Source organism: Trachypithecus francoisi, unplaced genomic scaffold (genome assembly GCF_009764315.1).
Source record: "Trachypithecus francoisi isolate TF-2019V2 unplaced genomic scaffold, Tfra_2.0 Lachesis_group15, whole genome shotgun sequence".
NCBI lineage: Eukaryota > Metazoa > Chordata > Mammalia > Primates > Cercopithecidae > Trachypithecus > Trachypithecus francoisi.
The window spans coordinates 89,080,514-89,106,006 of record NW_022681460.1 but is presented as its reverse complement, the minus strand read 5'-3'; the positions used below and the strand labels follow the sequence as shown (position 1 = coordinate 89,106,006).

General features: G+C 37.3%; 1 protein-coding gene across 7 annotated transcripts in view; it reads right to left on the bottom strand.

The window, feature by feature from the left end:
* Positions 1–8,046: 8,046 nt before the first annotated feature.
* Positions 8,047–25,493, bottom strand: part of PTPRK (protein tyrosine phosphatase receptor type K) — a 572,798-nt gene continuing 555,351 nt past the window's right edge. For 4 of the 7 annotated variants that reach the window (XM_033235516.1, XM_033235515.1, XM_033235517.1 and 1 more), the window contains 9 exons: positions 25,146–25,300; positions 22,686–22,821; positions 22,281–22,430; positions 20,598–20,771; positions 16,064–16,195; positions 15,800–15,925; positions 12,912–13,075; positions 12,272–12,407; positions 8,047–9,537 (listed from right to left, as the gene is read on the bottom strand). In XM_033235516.1, coding sequence (XP_033091407.1) covers positions 9,484–9,537; positions 12,272–12,407; positions 12,912–13,075; positions 15,800–15,925; positions 16,064–16,195; positions 20,598–20,771; positions 22,281–22,430; positions 22,686–22,821; positions 25,146–25,300 — 1,227 coding nt within the window. In that variant the 3' untranslated portion in view covers positions 8,047–9,483. The remainder of the gene's footprint in view (positions 9,538–12,271; positions 12,408–12,911; positions 13,076–15,799; positions 15,926–16,063; positions 16,196–20,597; positions 20,772–22,280; positions 22,431–22,685; positions 22,822–25,145; positions 25,301–25,493) is intronic. The other 3 variants (XM_033235518.1, XM_033235521.1, XM_033235520.1) reach the window with 2 other exon arrangements.

Genomic DNA, 25,493 nt, shown 5'->3' with positions numbered 1-25,493 from the left:
TTTTATCTTAGTTGAGTTTTAACAATTAGCAGTGTTTCAGAAATTTGCCCCCTTTTTTTGTAAATTGTCCAATTTATTAATATAAAGTTTTTTTTTCAGTATTCTCTTTTTTAAAATTTCAACTTTTATTTTAGATACAGTAGGTATATGTGCAGATTTATTAAATGGGAATATTGTGTAGTGCTGAAGTTTGGAGTACAGCTCCTGTCACCCCAAAAGTGAGCATAGTACCTGATAGTTTTGTAATGCCTGCCCATTCTATAGTACTCCACAGTGTCTATAGTTCCCATATTTATGTCCATGTGTACTCTATGTTTAGCTCCCATTTATAAGTGAGAACATGTGGTATTTGGTCTTCTGTTCCTGCATTAATTTGCTTAGAATTATGGCCTTCAGCTCCATTCGTGCTGCTGCAAAGGACATAATTTCATCCTTTTTTTATGGTTGCATGGTATTCCATCGTGTGTATCTTCCACATTTTCTTTATCCAAGCTATCACTGATGGGCCCCTTGGCTGATTTCATGTCTTTGCTATTGTGAACAGCATATGGATGAACATACAAGTGCATGTGTCTTTTTGGCAGAATGATTTATTTTCTTTTGGGTATAATGGGATTGCTGTAATGGGATTGCTGGCTCAACTATCTTTTTTTTTTTCTTTTTCTTTTCGAGACAGAGTCTCACTCTGTTGCCCAGGCTAGAGTGCAGTGGCACGATCGCGGCTCACTGCAAGCCGTGCTGTCTCACGGGTTCACGCCATTCTCCTGCCTCAGTCTCCCAGAAGCTGGGACTAGAAGCGCCCGCCACCTCGCCTGGCTAATTTTTTTTGTACTTTTAGTAGAGACAGGGTTTCACCATGTTAGCCAGGATGGTCTCGATTTCTTGACCTCGTGATCCGCCCGTCTCGGCCTCCCAAAGTGCTGAGATTACAGGCGTGAGCCACTGTGCCTGGCCTCAACTACCTTTTTAATGTGTGCAGTATCTATAATGATGTTCTGTTTCAATCTTGATACTTACTTTTTCATTTTAATTTTTGTCTGTCTTGTTAGAGATTTATTGATTTCATCAATATTTTTGGAATATTTTTTCATTGATATTCTCCAATGTTTTATTATTTTCATTGCCATTGATTTCTGCTCTTTCTTTGTTATTTCCTTCCTTCTGTTTGCTTTTGTTTTCCTTCTTTTTGTGTTTTCTTGAGATAGGTTCTTAGGTAATTGATTTGAGAGCTTCCATCATTTCAAACGTAAGCATTTAATGCTATAAATTTCCTGCTCAGGACTACTTCAGCTGTCTCTCAGAAATTTTGATACTTACAGTTCTTCCAGTTCTGTCCTTAAAAAGTTTTCTTTGAAACTTTTTCCTTAACTCATGAATTACTTAGGAGAGTATAGCTTAATTACCATGTATTTAGAGACTTTCCTACTGTCTTTCTGTTACTTAATTCTAGTTTGATACCTTTATGGCCAAAGACCATACTCTATAGAATTATTTTGAAAATGTTTTGTTGAGGTTTATGTTATGGTCCGTGATATAATTTATCTTGTTAAATGTTCCATAGGAACTTGAATAAAGTATATTTTGCTGTTGCTGAGTATTCTATATTTCATCAATTAGATCTGGTGATTGATTATACTGTAGATTTCTGTATTTTTATTGATTTTCTGTCTAGTAATTCTACCAGTTGCAGAAAGCTGGCATTTGAAGTTTCCAACCATAATTGTAGATTTCTCTAATTTCCTCTCTATCAGTTTTTGATTCATGCATTTGGGGACTCTGTGTTTTGGTGTGTATAGTTAGCACCATTGTGTCTTCCTTGTGGATTGATCCTTTTCTCATTAATCACTCTCTACGTCTATAGTAATTTTATTTTTGCATGAGTCTACTTTAACAGATGTTACTATAGTCACTCATGATTTTTTAAATTCACTGTTTGCATGGTGTATACCATTTTCCTTCCCTTTACTCTCAACCTACCCATTTCATTGAATATGTACTGAGATTGTTGTACATATTATATAGGTGGGTCATGCTCTTTGTAGTTGGCTTTTGTCTAGTTTGTCAAATTATATGTTTTATTGGCTTTTAGAGAAAAATTAAAGTAATTATTGATACTTTAACAATTGTCATTTATTTGTTTTCTGTTTATTTTCTCTGGTTCTTATTCATCTGTTTCTCTCTCCTTACCTTCCTGTGGGCTATGTGAACATGTAGGGGATTCCATCTTGATTCATTTATAGTGCATTTGAGCATATTTTTTCCTATACTTTTGTCAGTGTTTTTTTTTTTTGATGATTATACTGTAACATGTGATGTATCACAATCTAGTGGTATCACTATTTTACTATGTCCAATGAAGCATAAAAACCTTACTTCTACTTAGATGTCTTTTCTTTCCCACTGTTAACTATCATTTTATTGAGTCTCAGACGGTGTTGGAATTTTTTTGTTTCAATCATCAAAAATGACCTATGAGACAAATACATGTAAACAATGTTTTTGTAGGTACCCATAATTCTACTATCCATTGTTCTTTTTCCTTTCCTGATACTTGAAAACTCCTTCTTCTATCATTTACTTCCTGTTTGAAGAACTTCTTCAGCAAATCTTCAAGGGAAGGTCTCCTGGCAACAAGGTAACATAAGCCAATAGCCTGCAAAGCTTAAACTATTTACTAGATGGCCCTCTTTAGATAGACATAAGACTTCACTAGGTTTTAATTTCTTAAGCTTAACAACAAGGGCATGGGATTAGATAATTTCTAATGCCCCTCTAATGTTCTACAATTTCATGAGAAAAAAGTCAGTCCTCTAATTTTTTATGAGAAAATGAGATTCTTTTTCCTCAATGACCACATTTGATCACAGGCAATAAAAAACTTGACATTGAAAAATAAGTATTTAATGAATACATACTCACTTTATCATTCCAAGAATATAACATGAAGGTGAAGAGAAATCAATTTCGGTCTGCTGACTGTGCTTCAGGTAATTAGATTTATAGAACTAGAGTTCAGGTTCCCATTGTGAGCTGGCAAGAGCCCACACTGCTTTACACCTGCCATGGAAGTCAGCAGGCATCATCACAATCTGGAAATGCGATGCTTCCACAGATGCTATTCTGCACTTGTGACTAAAATGGTTCTGGCCATCCCATGGCTCACAGAACAACTGCTCCCCTTTTGAGTTCTCAGTATTATTATTTCCAGAAGAATTATCTCCTACTCATCATTTTGGGGAGTGCTTGCTAGGTAAAATGTGTGAATTATTTTCTGAAATATGCTTTTCTGAGGTTAGACCAGGTGCAAATGAGCAGAAAGAGAAGCTGATGTTGTTTTTGTTGTTGTTTTGCTTTTATCTTAGGAGTCAAGATTCATCTACATGCATTTTTAAAACAGAAAAATAAGTGAGGAAACAAGGCAAATAGGAAAAAAGAACATGTACGAAAACAGTTATGATAGCTATTTTAAGATAGCTAAAACTCATATTTCTTTTAAATGTTTTAAAAAGATCAAAACAGTGAAACCAGTTATTCCATGACGGAGGTCACAGACTGGGAGCATGAAGCTCTTACACAACTACAGCAAGTGTAGCCTTCAGACAGGGTTTGTTTGTTCTACACAGAGTTGGACCAGAGGTTTGTTTTCGTCTATATTTCTAAACTTAATTGGTTACCAACATTCGAGAACTTTCCAAATTAATCTAAACATTTTGATTTCTACATTCTCTTGGAAACTGGACCATGCTTGGGTCTATATCCCTGTGCAGCAAAGGCTGCTGGAAGGTGGTGCTGCTGCAGGTGTTCAATGTGCTTTCGAGTCCCAGTGGGGGCAGCCCTCCCCACATTGCTCCCTTTTGTCCCCATGTCAAACAGCAGGTACCATTTACCATCACTCACATATTTCGTGTTTCTTACAGTACAGCTGAATGTGGCAGAATATCTAGTATCCATTTAGTGGGAAAATGCAAGATTAATTAATAGGAACATGTGTTTTAATAAAACCAGGAGGCAGAATATTTTGTAGAGATGAAAAATATTCCTATTAGGAAACACACAAGCTAAGGACATTCATTGTAATAATATGACCTGAGTGACCATTCTTAAATATACATGGCCACTTCCCACGCTCATGGTCCCTGCTGGTCTTGCAGGCATGAATTTCCCACTGCTTTCTCAACAAATAGTAGGTGGATGCCATGCCATTCATATTTTTCTCTACTTTCTCAGTTACATTGTGTCTCCTCAACCATGCAGCATCGTCTACATGCATGGCCTTTGCCTAGCTGTACATTCTAATTTCTATTTAAGAAAAGAAGCCGGACACGGTGGCTCACGCCTGTAATCCCAGCACTTTGGGAGGCCAAGGCGGGCGGATCACGAGGTCAGGAGTTTGAGACCAGGCTGGCCAACAAGGTGAAACCCCGTCTCTACTAAAACTACAAAAATTAGCCAGGCATGGTGGTGTGCACCTGCAATTCCAATTACTCGGGAGGCTGAGGCAGGAGAATCACTTGAATTCAGGAGTCAGAGGTTGCAGTGAGCCAAGATCATGCCACTGCACTCCAGCCTGGGAGATGGAGTGAGACTTCATCTCAAGAAATAAAATGAAATAAAATAAAATAAAATAAATATAAAAACAAAACAAGAAGTCATTGGTGACTCAATTTAGATATTCCTGTTCTTCATGTTCTATATGTGAATAGACTGCATAGATAACATCTAAATACCAAGGGTTGGATTCTTATGGCCTAAGTGCTACATATTCCTGACTGAATCAAGACTAATATAACCTAAAAGACTGATCAAATCTGCCCAAAGGACATGAGGTGGAAGGCATTTTATGACGGATAATATCTCATGATGATGGACTTGCCAATTGTATTAAATGATTGACAATACTTAACATCTAACACAGAAAATTGAGTGCTGACTTATTCTGATGTAGTTGATTAGTTTCAACATAGTCTTAACATTAAAGAGGGAGCTTTCAGATATTCCATAGTGACCTATGTTTGCTTCAGTGGTTTAGAAACTGTCTATTGGTGTCTTTCTGGATTTGGTAACAACAGGGTCTCCGTGTTGTTCGTTATCTTCCAGGTTAGCATTTCAATTCACTTTGGAGGAAGCTGGAAGTTCAGAAGTGTCATATATACCTACCACATTTCCATTGATTTTTGGAGAATTTATATTCCAAAAGCCACTTATAGCTTAATTAAAGTAGATCCCAAGACAGAGCTTTTCCTTTTAGTTTCAGAGACATATAATAATACTCGAATACTCTGCAGACTGCTTGAATAGACCGGAGGTGTGAATAAATTCAGATATGTCTTTTACTCCAAACCTCCCTAACCTGTGAGACTATGAAATAATATGTGAGTAGAAATGATTAAGGGAGGCACAGCCAGCTGCCTTCTGTCTTCACTTAGTGTTGAATGAAATGGCACACAGACTCTATAATAGGGGTGTTTACTAAAACACGGAAATAAGTCTAGGAAGGATGTGGAGTCTCTGCCTATGGAAACATTTTATAGGGTAAATATTACATATTATACCCAGGATATGTGATAGATTATTGAGTTCTGGCTATTTTGTTATTATAAAGAATGCTTGCCAAAGTGCACAGAAATTAAATATAAATGCTCAATTGTCACTCCCCTATGAAAGTTAGGCAAATCTTTGGGCGTGGTGGCTCCCACCTGTAATCCCAGCACTTTGGGAGGCTGAGGTGGGTGGATCCCCTGATGTCAGGAGTTCGAGACCAGCCTGGCCAACATGGCAAACCCCCGTCTCCGCTAAAAATAAAAAATTAGTGGGGCGTGGTGCTAGGTGCCTGAAATCCCAGCTACTTGGGAGGCTGGGGCAGGAGAATCACCTGAACATGGGAGGTGGAGGTTGCAGTGAGCCAAGATCGCACCATTGCACTCCATCCTGGGCAACAAGAGCAACACTTCATTTCCAAAAAAAAAAAAAGGCAAATCTCAAAGGTGGTCTTCCGAAGCTAGTAGACTACCCATCTCATATTTTCAGTTGAGCTACAACCAGCCGCTGCTCTTCTGCATTTTAGTATTTACTGGTATCTATTAAATTCAGATGCCAAGAACCTCTTCCTTTACACCATTTTCTGGGAACAGAGTGGATATGAGAAGGAGCAGCTGTTGGTGTCTGAATTCCAAGTTTACGACATGAATGCCTGGAACTCAAGAGATTCTTGTGGTAAGATGAAGACTGAATGAGTACATCAGCACATCAGCACATCAGTGTGGAGATAAACATGTGGCCTCTCCATGTCCAGGCAAAAAATATCTCCCATTTTGTTTATCTTTAAATGTCACATCATTTGACTGCAACACAGCAACACCTTTATATAAAGACTCTGATGGTTAATATTGAGTGTCAACTTGATTGGATTGAAGGATACAAAGTATTAATCCTGGGTGTGTCTGTGAGGGTGTTACCAAAAGAGATGAACATTTGAGTCAGTGGGCTGGGGAAGGCAGATCCACCCTTAATCTGGTGGAGAAAATCTAATCAGCTGCCAGCAAATACAAAGCAGGCAGAAAAACATGAAAAGACAAGACTGGCCTAACCTCCCTGCCTACATCTTTATCCTGTGCTGGATGCTTCCTGCCCTTGAACATCGGACTCCAAGTTCTTCCGTTTTAAGACTCAGACTGGCTCTCCTGCTCCTCAAGCTTGCAGACAGTCTATTGTGGGACCTTGTGATCATGTAAGTTTATATTTAATAAACTCCTTTATATATTTATCCTATTAGTTCTGTCTCTCTAGAGAACCCTAATACAAGACTCCAAAGCCTAAGTATTAGAAAAGGCTAGGAGACAGCTCTAAGAGAGCTAACACTTATTTTCAAGAATGGTTTTAAAACTCAAAAATTCCCAGTTGCTGGTGTGTCTCTGGCCCAAACATTTCCAACATTTCCTTAGTGATAATTATAGACGGGGGTCTGTAAAATTCAATGACATGACAGCCATTTAAGGAATAACTAAATTAGGACTAGGAAGCCCTAAACTATGAAAAGCATGAAGAGCTCTGCCAGTGGAAGGGGACCCCATCCCCAGCCAGCACCAGGACATCTGCCCAGAGGGACACAGCCAGGGGTGTCGGAGAGCATAGTCATGCACAAGACTACTTACAGAGCCCCTTAAGGGTATAAGATATGAACTTTTGAGTATGAGTTTTGAGAGCAACAGGCAACCCCTCTCAATAGCAAGCATGATATTTCAATTTCCTGTTACAAAGAAAGAGAACTCTTGTTCTTTGAATTTCAGAGGCCACATAGACCTCTGAGCTTTGTGGACAGTTGTGCTCATGATAATTTTGCTGGTGTGTGGTGCAATCACGAGTAGAAATGAAGTCAGGGTCACACAGTGAAACAGAATCTTCTATAGGATAACACAATAAACATTCCTGGGTAAAAAAAAAAAAAAAAAAAAAATCTTGGGCGAGTTTGTGGATTTTTTTTGTTCAATGCCTCCATGTCTAAATGAAAATCAGCTTTCCTAGGAAAAGGTTGTTTTACCTGAATTGTTTTAAAAGTCACACATTTTCTTTTTTTTGTCTATCTTTGTGACATTTGGGAAACAATGTGTTTAGTGGTAAAGACATAGCTGTTAAGTAAGAATGAATCTGTTGACAAATCATGTACTTTCTCATTAGCTTCCATTTCATCATCTGTAAAACAGGTATGATAAGTACCATTTGTCAAGCTGGTTATAAGAAAAAAGTAAGATGTATATTACATAAATGGATAGTGACACACATAAATGGAAAATGTGTGTTACATACATGGATACAGAAATAAACAAACAAAAAATGATGTCAATCTCCCTGCCTTTTCCACCTCCAGCTACTGGATATTTTGGCATTCAATTAAGAAAATAAAAATAAAAGAAACTGGAGATTGGAAATTAGTTTTACTTTGAGTAGAGTTTTTGTGGCCTATTCGTATCAACGAGTGTAGGAATAAGCTACTCATTTAGTAGTGAATGCATGAACATTAAGAGGAAAAAATGATGTGCAAACAATAACTGTTATAATTATAAAAACTTTATTTCATTCTTACTTTAATTAAATCTTTATAAGCACCATGTCATGAGCTGGCAATCTAGAAAGAGGACACTGGAATGCTTTAGTCAATTACAAACTGCAAGCTGATGACGTGAAGTTACAGCTACATGGAGCATGTGAACAAGAGCACATTTAGAAACGTTCACTTAAGAATCCCATGACAATGCTCAAAACAGGAATCTGGCATTGATTTGTTCACACTTTTTACAGTCAGAATCCAAAGCTTGCGCATGTAAACATCAAGAGAAACATTTTATCACCCTAACAGTTTACAGTTTGCTAAAATTTGACCCTGAAAGCATATATGTTGCCATCTTGTTTTCCTGACCAGTGCTGGGCCACAGGCTGAAAAAATCAATTCCTTTAAAACTTAAACGATGCTTAAAGGCTGTGTTCAACATTGTGTAAGTTGTCAGCAAGGCCTTTTAATGTGTACATTTCTTATGTATGATCACCAAACCATTATTTACCTAATGAAATTGTGAAAAACTATACATTTTCAGCAAAATGTTTTAATTTGGTCCTATATTAAAAGACCCAATTGCCAAAGGATTTTACACAAATTTAATTCACAAGCATGTACACAAGAGAATCACTATAAAGAACATTGCTTCCTGGCTTATGAATAAAAAGTTTATCCTCTACGTACACTAAAACATACAAAAAATAATCTACAAAAATCGTTTACAATTGATTTTAGCTAAAGAAAAAGCTTTCTTCAGAAAAAAAAGATGATTGTGTGGTGGTAGTATTTTAGCCATCAAAAAAGGAATGTAAGTAACCAATAAATATAATGTGCTTTCTCCATATAGACATATTTACACTTGAGTCTTTGGCTTATGTTATTTTCTAAAAAGAACTTTAAATGATCCAGCCATCATTGCACATTAAAAGAAAATAAGCCAGTTATATATATTTATATATTTATATAGAGATCTGCTACACTGGAAACATATAAAAAATGAACTTTACTATGAATTTGCACAGCTTTTCATTTCTTCTTCCTTTTAAGATTCATCAGCTTTCATTTTAGAAAGGGAGAAAAATGCCACGTAGAAAGTATGAACTCATGCAACATATGGTTCTACTGAAACCATGAGAAAAAAGGTGGCATGTTCACTGTACAAACACCAATAAGTTCTCATTTCAATCTGGTTCTTATTAAATATAATTTATGTGGCATGAAATGTTGATGCTTTAATATAGTAATAAAAACTAATTCAGTCCTTTTTATTAAGATACACAACTTCATAAGAAAAATACTTTTACCTCTCAAATGTAAAAGTCTCCCACCCCCCACATTAAAATCTTTCTGCACAAGTGTAACAGGTACAACAGTTGCTGGCTCAATAGATGAACAGGTTTCTTCATAGATGCACATTAAAGAATCTCACCCAACTAAGATGATTCCAGGTACTCCAAAGCTACATCATAGCAGAAACGGTATTGCTCCTGAAAGATGTCAAAACACAAACAGTGAGAAAAGTTAAGAAAGAGACTAACATTAAATAACAGTTACCAAATGAAACTTGACAATCAATTTAGATAACTCAAGGATTACAATTTATTTTTTCTATATATGAGATTAATATCTAGGCATACATATTTTATACTTGAGTCTAACGATCCATTTAAGAAAAGGGAAATTTATATAAAAAGACATTTTATCTTAGATGCATATTTTCCATCAATTTTTAAATGTCTAAAATTTTTTATCTGATTATAATAGTAATACTCAATCATTACAGAACAATTCTATACAAATCTAAAGAATATACAAATTCTGAACAAATATAAAGAATGAGAAAAAGAGCTATAATTCTATCAGAAGAAATTGTTAAACTATCACCTTAGTTTGCCTCAGTTCTTTTTGTGCATGGTTGAAATAATTATCTTAGAATAAATATAACTGTGTACTTCAAAATATAATTTTAAATGTAACTTTTAAAATTTAACATTGTTACAATTCTTTTTCCACGTTATTTAACATCTTTTAATACCACATAAAAATCAAACATATGTATTGTTTAACTATTAAGTTGCTTTTATTATTTCCTCTATTTTATAATGCTATAGTGATCAACTGCAGATGTTTTTCTCCATATATTTCAGATGATTTCCTTGAGAAAAAAAACTTCAGCCATTGTAAACAGCCATTTATGCAATTTCAAGTTCTTAATTTTTGACACTGTTTTTGTCCATCAGAGTATTTAAGTAAATTTTTCAAGAATGGTTAGTGGTCCTTAAATTTTGAGCCTACTTATACCTGAACATTTATTTCTGCTGCCTTTATATGTTTAAGACAACATATTGGCAATAACATTTTTGAGTTAAAACAGCCTTTCCTCTAAGCCCATCTATGGACTTGCTCCATAATAAGAATTTAGAAAAATTCAGAGACCATATAATAAACTATTACTTATAATACGCAATTCATTTAAAAATTCCCAACTCAGTTCATTCAAGTGGGTAAAATTCAGGCTGGATAACAGTCTAAAAGGCATATTATTTTGGAAGAGAAGTTCTTGGTGTCTCCAGCAATAAACTAGGGTAATAAAACTTCCCTTAAGAGGTCTTTATCATTCCAACACTATTTACCAAGTAGCTATGATTCAAATTCACCTACCACTGTGGCGAGTGCATTCAAGGAACCAAAATGTGCCTAGAAATAGTTATGTCTCTTTAAGCAGTTTCCAGCAATTTTGCCTACACTCTAAATCTCCTCACCAAACTTGTCAGCTCAACTCCATAGCCCACTAAACTAATCATCAACACTGATTAAACACAAATCAGAGGGCGGAGTGTTCAGGATTCATGGGACACAAATGTAAAGGAAACCAGTAACTTTTTGGAAGGTTCCAGAAGGGCAGAGTTTAACCATAGATTTTTTTTTTTTTAAATTAAAAAAGGGTGGGAAGTCAGTTAAATTTGAAGGTAAAAATTGAATTCTGAAGTCAGAAGTGATCCCACTGATGACTTGAAGACTTGATCTGAAAAATGGAGGCAGTTTACATTAACAGATCTTCAAACTGCAAAGAGTTTAAAGACACCACCACTATTCATTCAGTTGCTAAGACGATCTGAGAGTTCCCCCTCAAAAATCCCTCCGATTCATGCCCCCTTTCTCATCTCCACAGCCAGCACCCCAATCAAAATCAATGTAATCTTGTGTAGACAGCTGCAACAACCCAGGGAAATGAGGCGGTGTAGAGAAGGAGTTTGAGGGCACCTGTAGAAAGGGTGGAAGTCTAGTACCTCTTGCAAAAGTGAAACAGTATAAACCTAAGCCTTCAGATTTTGTCTCAGGAAGTAACACAACTCTTGTGTGAGCAATCCACGAGCAGGAAGTGGTGAAATACTTTAAAGGTTTATTGAATTGCTCATTCTAGTTATCTGATCATCTTGATAAATGTAGGGCAAGCAACAATGATGCCTTGGTTTTTCTGGTTTACTTCTCTGTGAGCATACACTACACAGCTGCTCCCAACCTGATCCCATCATGCCCATACATACGTGTAACCCACTGATACCTATCGTTAGAAGTAAAATGTGTTAGATAAGTGTAACTTTCTTTCTTACTCTGCATATAGCTTCACCTAGATGAACTGTCACACACACACATACCTATCAGCTCTTATTTTGTAAGCTATGTTCTGACTTCATGAGCCTTGAAAAGCTCAAGTAGCATGATATGAACTGCCCTCTACAGTTGGTAAAAGCTGAAAACTTAACAATGATAGTTTAACCATTTATAATTTGATCAGAAAATGAATAATTATAGATATTGACAAAACTAAATTTCAGTTGCCCTTTAAAAATACTGGCTGTCTAAGGTACTTATGAAACCTATATACCTTAGACATACAGCCTCGATACAGGATTTATTCTTCTTATAGGACCATTTACCAAAGTTTACTGCAGCAAATATTTTTCGGCTCTAACAGAAAAAAAAAAAAATCCTACAAATTTCCAAATGAAATGAAGATAGTTTCGCTTATGTGATATGTGATTAAGTGTCTGTGGGTAGAGGGGGGTGCTCAGCAATCTATTAATTAGGCAGGAAAGTCCCCACAACGTCTCATTTTCACATCTGATTCCCTATGTGTGTATGAAGTCAAATCAATAAGTAGGTATATGACTAACTAATCTCTAAGATGCCTTCCAAGTCTAAGACGCTGTGACTCACTGGGGCTTCCACCATGTTTGGCTTGCTGTTCCTTAGTGTCTTTACCGCATGGAAAACATCGACAACATTTTGCCGTTTCACCATTTCAACAACGATGCCTATCGCACAGAACATGCCACTTCGCCCGCCACCATTTCTGAAAGCAAAGAAAGCACAAGCATTTTAGATAGCAGTACCAAGTGACCACAGGTCACACTATCATATATGTTTGGGAAAATAAAACACTGTAGCTTTAATTGTTTTCCATTTGTGTCTTAATTTTTCTTTATGTGTACAAGGCAGAGAGGAGGCAACTTGAGGATGAAATTAGATCAGCAACTTATACTTAGGAATATGCTATAGACATAGATTGCTGCAATCTACACTTTGAGATTCTGATATATTTGTAAACTGTGTAAACCTGAAGTTGTTAAGAGTAGTGTTCCAAAGAGTTTAAATAATATAACTATGTAATAATCAATATTTGGAAAATATACAAAATAAACTTAGTAGTTAATTATAGACTCATGAGACAGGAAGACTGTTTAAAAATAACATCTATGGGAGGTCCATAAGATGCAAGTCGGATAGTCTTTAACATTGAAAATGAGAAAATAAGCACCAAGGCCCTATGAATGACAGGCTGCACTGCCCTACTCACAGGCAGTGGATAATCGTCCGGCCTTCCCCTTCTTCACATTCCTCCTGCCACTTTTCCACCTGCAGTATCAGTTTCAAGAATGACCTTTTGGATCCAGGCACTTCTCGATGAGAAGCCCATCCTAGGTACTGAAACTGTTGCACCATCAGATAACCTTCCTGTGGCTGTAGAGGGAAAAGTGTTTTTATGTAAATAAGCTGGGACTACAATTTTTACAAAAAAAGTAAAAGGTGCATACAATTTACAATACAAATAGCATCTACACTGGATTGAGTCTAGCTGATATAAATCCTCAATTTGTACATGCTACTACAAAAACATTGTAAGTGACAATAGCAGGAAACAAGGTAATCATCCTTTATACCTGTTGCTCCCTCACACTATGTATCCAGTAATTCATTACTATGATAACATTTCCTAAATAACTTTCAGATTCATTGCTTTCTCTTTGTCACCACTGACATCAATACAGTACCAGTCACAGGCTCTGATAATTACCTCCTAGTTGAGCTCCCTGAATAAACTTTGATCTCCTTCCAGTCCATTCTTACTATAGGCATCATGATTATTTTGAACTGCAAATACAATCTTGTCATTTCCTGCTTTAATGACTTTCAAATGATCTTAGCATAAAATCCAAATTGTCATGTCTTAAAACAACTTATGTGATCTGGCTCCACCCCCTTCTTCAATTTTCTCTTGGTCTTCTTTGAATCCATTTATCAAGTCACTTCTTGCCTTGGGGACTTTGCATATACTGTACCCTTTGCCTTGAATACTTCTTTCTTGCTTGCTCCTCTCAATCCCAAATAGAATGACCAACTTGTCCCAGGTTGGCCTGGGATTTCTCTGGTCTTAGCACTGAAGCCTGCGTGTCTTGGGTAAGTTCCTGCCCTGGACAAACCAGGATGGTGGGTTACTTCAACCCCCAAGTAATTTCTATTGATTCATTAAATTTTGGCTTAAATACTGTCTCAAAGAGGTCATCTCTGATCACACAGTTATGTCAGATCACTCAGTTAAACACTCTATATTCTTTACTCTTTTGCTGTAAAATGCATCACTTTTATACAAAAAGGATTATACAATTTTCATGTGATGCTTTTCTTCCTGAAAAAAATAAAGATTCCTTAAGTACACAGAAATATTTTTTTCCTACACTCTGTATCAGTAGAACTTTGCATAATGCTTCCCCAAAAGTAGTATTGTTGAAACAATGAATCAAAACCTTAAACCTTGAAATACAAATATCGGGAAGAACAAGTAATATATGAGTAAATCATATCCGATTGGCAAGGGCCCATGCATCTTTTGGCAGCTGACAAGCCCTACTTGGTACTCTACAAACTTGTTGTTGGTACATATTGAATATTTGATGCAGTGAAATATAGTAAGTATACTAAATGCTGACAGTGAAAACAGAAAAAAAAATCATGTACTAATAAGGACCAGAATACCAAACACAGAGGCAGTTCAATAAGTAAGCAAACAAATAAATAAATATGCTGACAAAAATATAACATATCAGTTCCTGTTCCTAGAATATTTTTCACATAAACTGCTCAATTAACAGACAAGCCTTACTGTCTTCAGCAGTTCTGTTTTTTTTCAACTAAAATATTACTAGAACCATAATGTAACAGATGTGCAGACATAATGAGATTCCATTTAAATTAACATCTAAGATATGCATGAATATTATGAAATGATTGAAGTTACCCTTTTTTCCTCCACTGAAATGAGCAATAGGAGTCGATATGATTCTATTCCCTGCTCACAGTTATATACATATAGACTTATTAGCCAGGCACACACGTAGTCATTTTGATAAGAGACACTGAAACATGACAATCCTAATCACACACTTAAAATAATACACACCCATAGAGCTGGTGCTTTAAAAAACAGAGTAATCTTTCTCTCTAAAAAGAGCTTAATTCCATGAAAGTTACTAATATTTTCTTTTCCAATTCTTTTTTTTTTTGAGATGGAGTCTTGCTCTGTCGCCAGGCTGGAGTGCAGTGGCATGATCTCGGCTCACTGCAACCTCTGCCTCCCGGGTTCAAATGATTCTGCTGCCCCAGCCTCCAGAGTAGCTGGGCTTACAGGCATGCACCATCACGCCCAACTAATTTTTGTATTTTTAGTAGAGACAAGGTTTCACCACATTGGCTGGGCTGGTCTTGAACTCCTGACCTTGTGATCTGCTCGCCTTGGCCTCCCAAAGTGCTGGCATTACAGGCGTGAGTCACTGCACCTGGCCTTTATTAGCACTTTTTTTTTTTGAAGATCCTCCCCACCCAGATTTAATTTGTCATGTAGTGGAAAGCAGATTGATTCTACCTTTAGATCTGCGTAGAGCCAGAGGTTGGGACATTTAGGGAGATGAAATTGCAGGTAGGAGAATCAATAATGAACTTGGAACAGTGACATGGAACCCTTCTATAATGGTTGATCCAACATGTCTCTTTCCTCCTGCAGTATAACTTTTCTGTCATTATTGTTTTTGCAATGTTTTCATTTTTTTTTTTATCACATGCCATTTCTGGCCTAGATGTCAATACTAATAAAGCATGTAGTCATCCTTAAGATAAGTCTACATACACTCAGAGGCCAGGCCTAGGCTATCCAACTTGACTGAGCCAGTGCATCTGTATTTCCAGAGGGAATATGTTAGTCTAGTGACTGACCAAAAAACCTAGCTTCCAGCATTTCTGCTTTCTTATGTTTTTATTCGAGTACTAAGGCATAAGATGGTTACTAGCTTTGAGGTGGAAGATATAGTGCTTATTAATTCTAGTCTCCCTGTTGTCTGAATAAAATCATACCACATCTTGGTTATGATCGACCTATTCTAGATCAGCTCAAAGGATCCAATAGTGACTCACTCTTGTTAGATTGCATATCCTAAAAATCCGGTTGATCACATCACAATCCATTGAACAAGACATGCATTCCACTTGGATGGGGCCATATCGTAGCATCCCTTCCTCTGGCCAGTACTGAGGGCAGCCCTAAATGATGAATGTTTTGAAAGAAAAAAAAAAAGCATTATTTTTTCTAATTAGGATAGTATAAAGCAGATTTTAGCATTTCATTACTACTCTATTAAGTTGTATATAAGTACACAAAAGCAACCCATAGCCGTTAACCTGGGACAAGTCGACTTCGTTTAACATCACAATGGAGGTACAACCATAATCATACACTAATCTCCAGAAGTCTTTCACGGTGTTTGGCAGAGGGTATTGTGTGACGATGAAAGCAGCTGGTTGCCTGTAGCTCTGTGAAGAAACAAGGTAGACAGAGAAACATAAGAACTTAAAATGTATGATCAGTTGTACAAACAGATACAATACACTTCAATGTAGGACCAGTATGATGTAATAGCTTCACATGCAGAGGGAGACAGAGTGATGCTTAAGCCATGAATAAAGAGATTCAGACCACAGGAATGAACTGAACTAGTACAGTAATGAATCAATTTGGTGGAAGACTTCAATGCCTCCAAAGCAATTCAAGTTAATACCTGAATTTTTGCTTTACTGAAAGATGTAAATACAGGACAAACACAAAAGAAGAAACTAAAGAGCTCCTGAGGTTAACATCCTCTGTAAGGTACCTGTTGGGCTATTTCAATTTTCTAAACCCAATCAGTCTTTGAGAGGCTGAAGGCAAAGTAAGCACAAAACCCCTGGTATGTCTATCAATCATCTGGGTATGTGGATAGTATGTGTGCGTGCAAGTAAAATCACTCCAAATAAGAAAAATAGCTCAAACACTTGTGCTTTTACATTATGTGGACACTACCAGGATATTCTGCACATCTCGCAGGCAATCCACCTTCCACAGCTTCCTGGGCATTTCTAACATATATCAAAGGTCATAATGACAGTTTCAACCACTGAAGATACTGAAGCACCGAAGAGTAACAACAATACACTTACTGTCCCCACATAAGCAGGGAGATAGCTCCTTGTTTACCAAGTGCTCCTTGATTAGAACACAATATATTATCTGTTTCCAAAGGGAGAAGTAGTAAAAACAATATTTATCTGACCTGGACAATGTCATTTGATTAAACTAATTATTTGAATTAAACTAATTATGCAATAATAATAGTAATAATTAGTAGATTATAGAGTTCCCTAATGCTGACAAAAAATTTCAATGATCTTATCGCTCATTTGTATCACATTACTATTTAAGTCCTTCAAGAATCTTAACATCAGAACAGGAACTGGTTCTTGGACTTCACTGATGCTACCACCATTTGGGAAATGCTGCTAACCATGGCATTCAGCACTGACTGAAGACTGCAGGATAAATCTGAGTAGATGACAATAATAATTTACCTGGCTACTGCCAAATGACCTCAAAACCTTACCAAGTTACACATGCAGCTGGGATGAGGGTCTCCTAAGAAAGGTATGAAGGTTCATGAGTGATATTGTTTGGCTCTGTGTTCCCATCCAAATCTCACCTAGAATTGTAATAAACCCCAGGTGTCAAGGGCAGGAACAGGTGGAGATAATTGAATCATGGGGGCAGTTTCCCCTCTGCTGTTCTCCAGATAGTGAGTGAGTTCTCATGAGGTCTGCTGGTTTTGTAAGGGGTTTCCCTCTTTGCTTGGCACTTCTTCTCCTTCCTGCCACCACGAGAAGAAGGACGGGTTTGCTTCCCGTTCTGCCATACTTGCAGGGTTCCTGAGGTCTCCCCAGCCCTGTGGAACTGTGAGTCAATTAAACCTCTTTCCTTTATAAATTACCCAGTCTCAAGTATGTTTTTATTAGCAGTGTGAGAATGAACTAATACAATGAGAAAAGTTAGGAGAAAGTAAGCTCTCTTTCCAATCAAATGTCTGCTCCATGGAAAGATAAGTCAAAGCAGACTGATGGCTATCTACTCATTTTTTGAGCCACAGGGGAGAGGACATGCATGAGGAGGAGCTGACAAGAGAGAAGACGACTGAAAATTTCCTTTTCTTTTTCTCTCTAAATGCAGGAATATATGTAAGGCTTTGAAATTACAGAATCCTTGGCCTTACCTCCTAATCCCTCATAGACCTGGCAAAAAGGTATCACACTAATGATGGGAAAAAAGGGTATGGAGAAAGAGGAAGTGTTGAACAATAAACCCTATTCTTATAAATCAAACCAGCTTTACTTCTCCGAAGGTATACCTGGGCTTCTCCGAGGGTTCATTTGCACCACTAAATCCCTAGAACATCTTTAATTATGAAATGTCCTTTTTGAATTACAGGGGATTAACCAGGCAGTAAGAGCAGGTGGATTACAAGGTTCAACCTTCATACAGAAAAGGAGACAAGCTTGGACAAGAAAGCAAGACCCCATCTTTACAAAAAATAATAAAAAAAAATTAGCTGGGCATGGTGGCATACACCTATAGTTCTAGCTACTTGGTAGGCTGAGGAGAGAGGATCACTTGAGCCCAGGAGATTGAGGCTGCAGTCAGCTGTGATCATGCATGACACTCCAGCCTGTGCTACAGAGTGAGACCTTGTCTCAAAAAGAACAAAAACAAAGAAAAGGCGACAATCTGGAAATTGAGAAAAATTTGACAAAGATGCCAATGGCAAAAAATTCAAAGGCATCAATGCTTTTCTAAATATTATTTTCTCCTTTTCTTGTTCAGACATCCTTTTTTCATTCCATATTTAGATGCAGAAATGAAAAGGTATTGTATGCCATCTCTATATTTGCCTTTCCAGACACCTAATATAAAAATAAAAGGTATAATTAGGATTTAATGTGATTTCAGTGGGTGTGATTAATGGCCAGGCAAGACTCCGATCACAGCAAGGATGACAGCTTTTCACAGGCAAGAGCGATCACAGCAAGGATGAGAACCTGCCTTTAGACTATTCCACTTTGCAGCACCAAAAAGAGTAAAGTAACTAGTGAAGATTGCTCGTAGAAATAGAATTTGGGCTTAATAGGAACAACAACTTAGAAAGCCTGATTACAGTCAGAAAGAAATGAACTGTGGCTACTAATTTCTCCTTGCTATTGTTTCATGGGAGAAAGGGCAAAAGCTAGAAATGAAGGCAGTAACTGTTTAAAAAGATTCTAAACCTTGATAGCTTTCTTGCTTCTTTCTAAGGTAATCAAAGTAAAGTGGCCAAAGTCATAATTTAAAACTTTCTTTCCTTGGGAGGCCGAGGTGGGCGGATCATGAGGTCAGGAGTTTGAAAGCAGCCTAGACAATGTGATGAAACCTGCTCTCTACTAAAAATACAAAAAAGGCCAGGTGCGGTGGCTTACGCCGGTAATCCCAACACTTCGGGAGGCCGAGGCAGGTGGATCACCTGAGGTCAGGAGTTCAAGACCAGTCTCACCAACATGGTGAAACCCCGTCTCTACTATATACAAAAAATTAGCTGGGTGTGGTGGCGCATGCCTGTAGTCCCAGCTACTTAGGAGGGAAAGGCAGGAGAATAGCTTGAACACGGGAAGCGGAGGTTGCAGTGAGCGGTGATTGTGCCATTGCACTCTAGCCTGGGCAACAAGAGCGAAACTCTGTCTCAAAAACAACAACAAACAAAAAAAATTAGCCAGGTGTGGTGGCACGCTCCTGTAGTCCAAGTTACTCGAGAGTCTGAGGCAGGAGAATTGCTTGAACCTGGGAGGCGGAGGTTGCAGTGAGCTGAGATCATGCCACTGCACTCCAGCCTGGGCGACAGAGTGCGACTCTCTCAAAAACAACAACAACAACAACAACAACAACAACAACAAACTAAAACAAAAAACTTTCTTTCCATATTGTTTTGTCTATGGGCTACAACATTCTGCAGTTTAAGATTTTGAATGGGGCAAGATCATTCTTTCATTATGATGGATGTGTTAACCTAATACCATCCACCCCTTCTCTAGTTACTTATAATAGTCTTTATTGATTAATGGCCAACAAATTAATTACAAATTACTGAAACATTAAATGTCAGAAATAAAAATTTCCCAAATTAACACAATTTTTGTAGGATTTGGCATGCTGCGATTTAAAACATTCATTTCTAATCATATTCAAAATAGATAAGGCATGATTTTCTTTTCTGAAAATAATTAAGATGACATTTATAATCTGCAATATTTACTATATCAATATAATAACTGACAATTAAGCTCCAAATCTACAATAAGGCTATGAAAATGATAGTTCTTTTTTTTTTTTTTTTTTTTTTTTGAGACGGAGTCTCGCTCTGTCGCCCAGGCTGGAGTGCAGTGGCCGGATTTCAGCTCACTGCAAGCTCCGCCTCCCGGGTTTACGCCATTCTCCTGCCTCAGCCTCCCGAGTAGCCGGGACTACAGGCGCCCGCCACCTCGCCCGGCTAGTTTTTTTGTATTTTTTTAGTAGAGACGGGGTTTCACCGTGTTAGCCAGGATGGTCTCGATCTCCTGACCTCGTGATCCGCCCGTCTCGGCCTCCCAAAGTGCTGGGATTACAGGCTTGAGCCACCGTGCCCGGCCCTTAAAAATGATACTTCTTAAGAATCCCTATAGGGAAAACCTAAAATCATTTACCAAAAAAAATATATTTCAATAAAAGTTTCCACTTTTCCTTTTTAGGTTATTTTAATTTCCTTGAAAAGAAAACTAGCCAGTGTTCAGTTGCATTATGTAGCTTTTCACACGGTACTCTACACTAACAAAGAGGGCAGTCTCTTACATCCATAAGAGCAGCATTGATGTAGTTACTGCTCTCCCCATCAATTGTAATTAAAAAAGGCAGACATCTGTCAGGTGGCAGCATGTCCATGAAACGGTTCTTGTCATGGTTCCTTGGCAGGCACGCTATACTGCAGTCTTCAGCTTGTAGTCGAGGGGTGACTGAATTCAGAGTCTAAAAAGAAAAGGGAACCCAGGTTAAAAGACAGTGTGACCCATTTAGCAGTGTAACACAGATCCATCAGGCTTTTAGAAGGCCAAGTAGAAAGTTAAGGATTTGTGCAAGGCAATGGCATTTGCTACTATGACAGGCTGATAGACTTTGTAGTTAAAGTTAATGAAGCCTGAGAAGTGACAAAGAAACAAGACACACATTGTTCTGTGCTCCTCTTCTTAAAAGGAAAAGGGACGCTAAACAACACTGCTACCTTCAAAATGCTTGCCTTAACCAAAGAAAATACAATCAGGAAGTCCATGATGATGATGATGACCCTTCATTCATCACAGTGGGAAACGGTATCATTTGTAGTACCATCTGGGCTTGCCATATTTGAAGATAAGCTATGGCACGTTGGAAAGAGCCCTGGACCAACAATCAAATAATTTGGTCTCTGCTCTTGATTTTATTTTCACCCACCTTCAGAGATGTTTTAAGGGCAGTGAAAACATTTAGGGCTGTTTTGAAATAGTATTTACTATAAACTTCATTTATTATTATTATTATTATTGAGACAGGGTCTTGCTCTGTTGCCCGGTTGGAGTGCAGTGGTGATATCTTGGCTCATCACAGCCTTCCAGGGTTAAGTAATCTTCCAGAGTCAAGCAATCTTCCCATCTCAACCTCCTGAGTAGCTGCGACTACAGGCATGCACCACCATGCCCAGCTATTTTTTGTACTATTTGTAGAGATGAGGTTTTGCCATGTTGGCCAGGCTGGTCTCGAACTGCTGACCTCAAGATCCACCTGCCTTGGCTTCCCAAAGTGCTAGTATTATAGGTGTGAGCTGCCACTGAACCCAGACTCAGTAGTAATTAATGTGCTTGATCTCGTCACACTGTGAGTGACCAGGTCAAAATCTGTATGGCTGCATGAAAAAAGGCTATAAATACACACAAATCACCACTAATTTTGACTTTCTTTTTCTTTTGAGACAGAGTCTCGCTCTGTCACCGCACAGAGTGCAGTGATGTGATCTCGGCTTACTGCAAGCTCTGCCTCCCGGGTTCATGCCATTCTCCTGCCTCAGCCTCCTGAGTAGTTGGGACTATAGGCACCTGCCACCTCGCCCGGCTACTTTTTTTGTATTTTTAGTAGAGACAGGGTTTCACTGTGTTAGCCAGGATGGTCTCGATCTCCTGACCTCCTGATCCACCCGCCTCGGCCTCCCAAAGTGCTGGGATTACAGGCGTGAGCCATGGTGCTTGGCCTAATTTTGACTTTTATGATACCTTTCCCCTTTGCTCTTCCCTAAGTCTGAACTTATTTGTCACTTTGGATATAGTAGATATGAATTCATTAATAGAAAAATGACTATATAATATGTATAATGAAAGAGATATGTATTGTATTTAAAACAGGATCAAAGGTTATAAATTTGACTTGAAAGACCTTCTTTAAAAGGATTCCTAGTGCCCAGAATAAATTGTAGTAATTCATAAAAGAGGTTTTAGAAACAGTTAATACCTGAAATTCATCCTTGAGATGTGAAGAGTTAGTCTGGGAGTCTATTCTAATCATATCAAAATATGCAGCTTTAAATTCACAGACAGGTATGGCAGTTTCTCCACATAAGCAGGCTTCTAAAATGGCATCATGAATAAAAATGTACTGTTCCTACCAAAAGAATGAAAAAGAAAATTTTGTACTAGTTTTAGTATCACTTCTCTGTCATCGAAGTTAGGGAATACAGAAAATTTTCTCTATATGGAAATATGAATTAAAACACCAATATTTTTCTATATGACTGAGCTAATATTGATTACATATGAAAAACATTTACTCTTTTGGTTGAGTAGAGTATATATGAGAGACATCTACTCTTTGTTTGCAAAAAAAGAAAAAAATGTCCATACAGGTAAATCTACATACCTCTGTCTGGACCATATTAATACGTCGAGATCTTAAGGCTTTGACACAATTGTAGATATCAACAACACCCTCTCTTTCAGCCATGTCCAGCATGATGTCAATCACAATGTAGCAGCCAGTTCGTCCAGCACCAGCACTGAAAAAAATTAACAAATTGCAAGACGCATGTTAGTCTTCATAACCTTAAAGAAGGACCTTTTCCACTGTCAGGTAGAATCAAATTGATTTAACAAAGTGCAACGCACAGCACTTGTCCATGCTGTGTAAAAGCTTGTGAATGTACAAATAACTTCATGCAGAGTATCTGCTTTGGTATAAACTAAAGATTGGAACAAGAGTTCGAAATTATTTTCAAATTGAAAATAACGTTATTTAAATTCCATACCTCTCTCACAATTTTCATTTTATGTAAATTTAATACACATAATTTCAAGTTCATAGAATTGATCAAGTGGCAGATTCATGCTTCAGAATTTAACTTCAGATTGAATATTTTTAGATTCATCTAGCTGTGTGTCCTCTGGCAACAATGTGAGAATGTTGGCTCACTCACTGTGTTCGTCTCTTGTAAATACCAAGGCAAAAGAAAATTAATTCCCAAACCTTTAAATGGGAAATCTGAGGAGCCATGATTCACAGGAAATGCAAATGGTGGGGGTGGGCAAGAGAATGATGGTTATATAAAGCGAGGAGAGTAACAGTGTAAAGACTATTTGAATCATGATCTGAAGAGAAAGGAAAATGAATTATTAAGTGTAGAATATGATTCCCAGCAAGTCACAAGGGTAGCCACTATCTTACTATACTTAATTCTAAAGTATTCTTTAAAATTATATTTTATTCTTTAATTGGCAAATAATAATGTACATACTCTTCGGTACATAGTGATATTTCAATACATATAATGTATAGTGATCAGAAAAGGGTGATGGGCATATGAATCCTCTCAAACATGTATCATTTGTGTTGTGAACATTCAGTATCCTCCTTCTGGCTCTCTCCAACTAAACATTATCATTTACCGGACTTATCCTACAGTGATATAGAACACTAAAATGTATTCCTCTATCTCACTGTATTTTGTATCCTTTAATCATAATATAATGTGATTATTTTGCCCCTGGGGAATGTTTCTCCAATTTTATATATAGAAGTCAATGGAGAAAACAAAATAAAGATTTTTTGGGGGGAGTGGGGAATTCACTTTGTAGTCCAGAGATACTTCAGTGTAAGTGGAAAATGACACTTCTGTTTCAAGAGAGTATCTAAGACTCTTGGAGCACTTCTGAAGCAAGCAATTCATAAGAAAGTAAGCCTCTCTGATAAATCAAGAAATCCTTAAATTGAAAACCCATTTATCTCATTTTCTAAGTGCTTAGATAGGCTAGTAACATTATTTCATTGTTATCCAGATTCGGTCACTTCTCTTAAACTCACTGTTCTTTTAGAAATTTAAACAAAACATATTGTGGCTATCTCTATTTATTTTTGTCCCCTACCATCTTCTCAATCACTGTTCCCAGAGTTGGAGACAGGAATGTAATTTAAGAGTACATCAGATTTCATGAGGAGGATTGAAAGGAAGAATATTTTTTTGTTTTCAGGGTACATAGTATCTGATCCTATGGGATGTCTTACCTTTATTTCATTCTCGCTTTTTTTCCCCTCTTTTACACATGGTTATTTAAACCCTGACTAGGTTGGATTTTCAGATAGCAAAAAATAATTAGGTACAACCTATTATGTAGCTTGGAGGGAAGAGCATTTGAGAATGGTATGCAGCATCATTTAGGAAACGCTTTTTAGATTCAGTACTTATTTTTCTGGTCACACCTCAAAATGAGGCCATGTAATTTGCTTTTAGTATCTATAAATGCTTGTTTTAAGAGAAGTTTCTAATCAGAAGAAAGTCTGGATATAATATTCGTGTTTTTTGGCACATATTTGCTGAATCTCACTGATGCAGTTTTCAAGGTCCTCTAATGTGAAGTCTTTAGATTTTTTTTTTTTTTAAATAGCTGTTTTGCAGCACAAATCCTTGCAATTTAGGCCATTTAGTAACTCTGTATGTCTGAAATTTAGTTTTAAAAGCTGGAATTCTATTGGGAATTTTCTAGATTGGCAAGAAATGTCTATTTCAACCTAGCATTCTATACAATATGGGATTTGCGAAAGTGATAAAAACAAAAAACACAGATGTTGCCACTAAAAGGCAGAGTTTCTATACTTTAAATTGTGGATAACACTACACACATTAAGATGAATGTATGTATTTCTTAAATTCCTGTTTTATAGACTACTTACAGACAACTTTTATTTTATTGCTGTTTTACTTTATCTGTAATACAAGCAAGCTGGAACTTTGTAAGCACACATTAGCTTTTGTGCTCAAAAGCCTTGTCTTGACACTCTAACAAAAGCTGATTGCATAAAGTCAACACCATTTGGACCACCACTCACCTGCAATGTACAACGATGGGGCCCGCACTGGGAGGGTTGGATAACTTGACTCGCCGGATAAAGGAAAGCAGCCCTGTAGCATGGTAGGGCACTCCATGGTCAGGCCAGCCCGTGAAATGGAACTGTTTAACTTCACGGATTTCATTGTAGCCCCTCTGTGCAAAGATGGAAATAAATGTTTTCAAAAGCCATTTTAATGGCCAAAATAAAGCCATTAAACACAATTATGGGTACAGACCCAACTGACAATGATAACAATAAAACTTTACCAAAGACTATGCCTTTTCTTAAAATTAAAAAAAAAAAAAAAAAAAAAAAAAAGAAGGCCTAACATGGACTAGGAGCTTA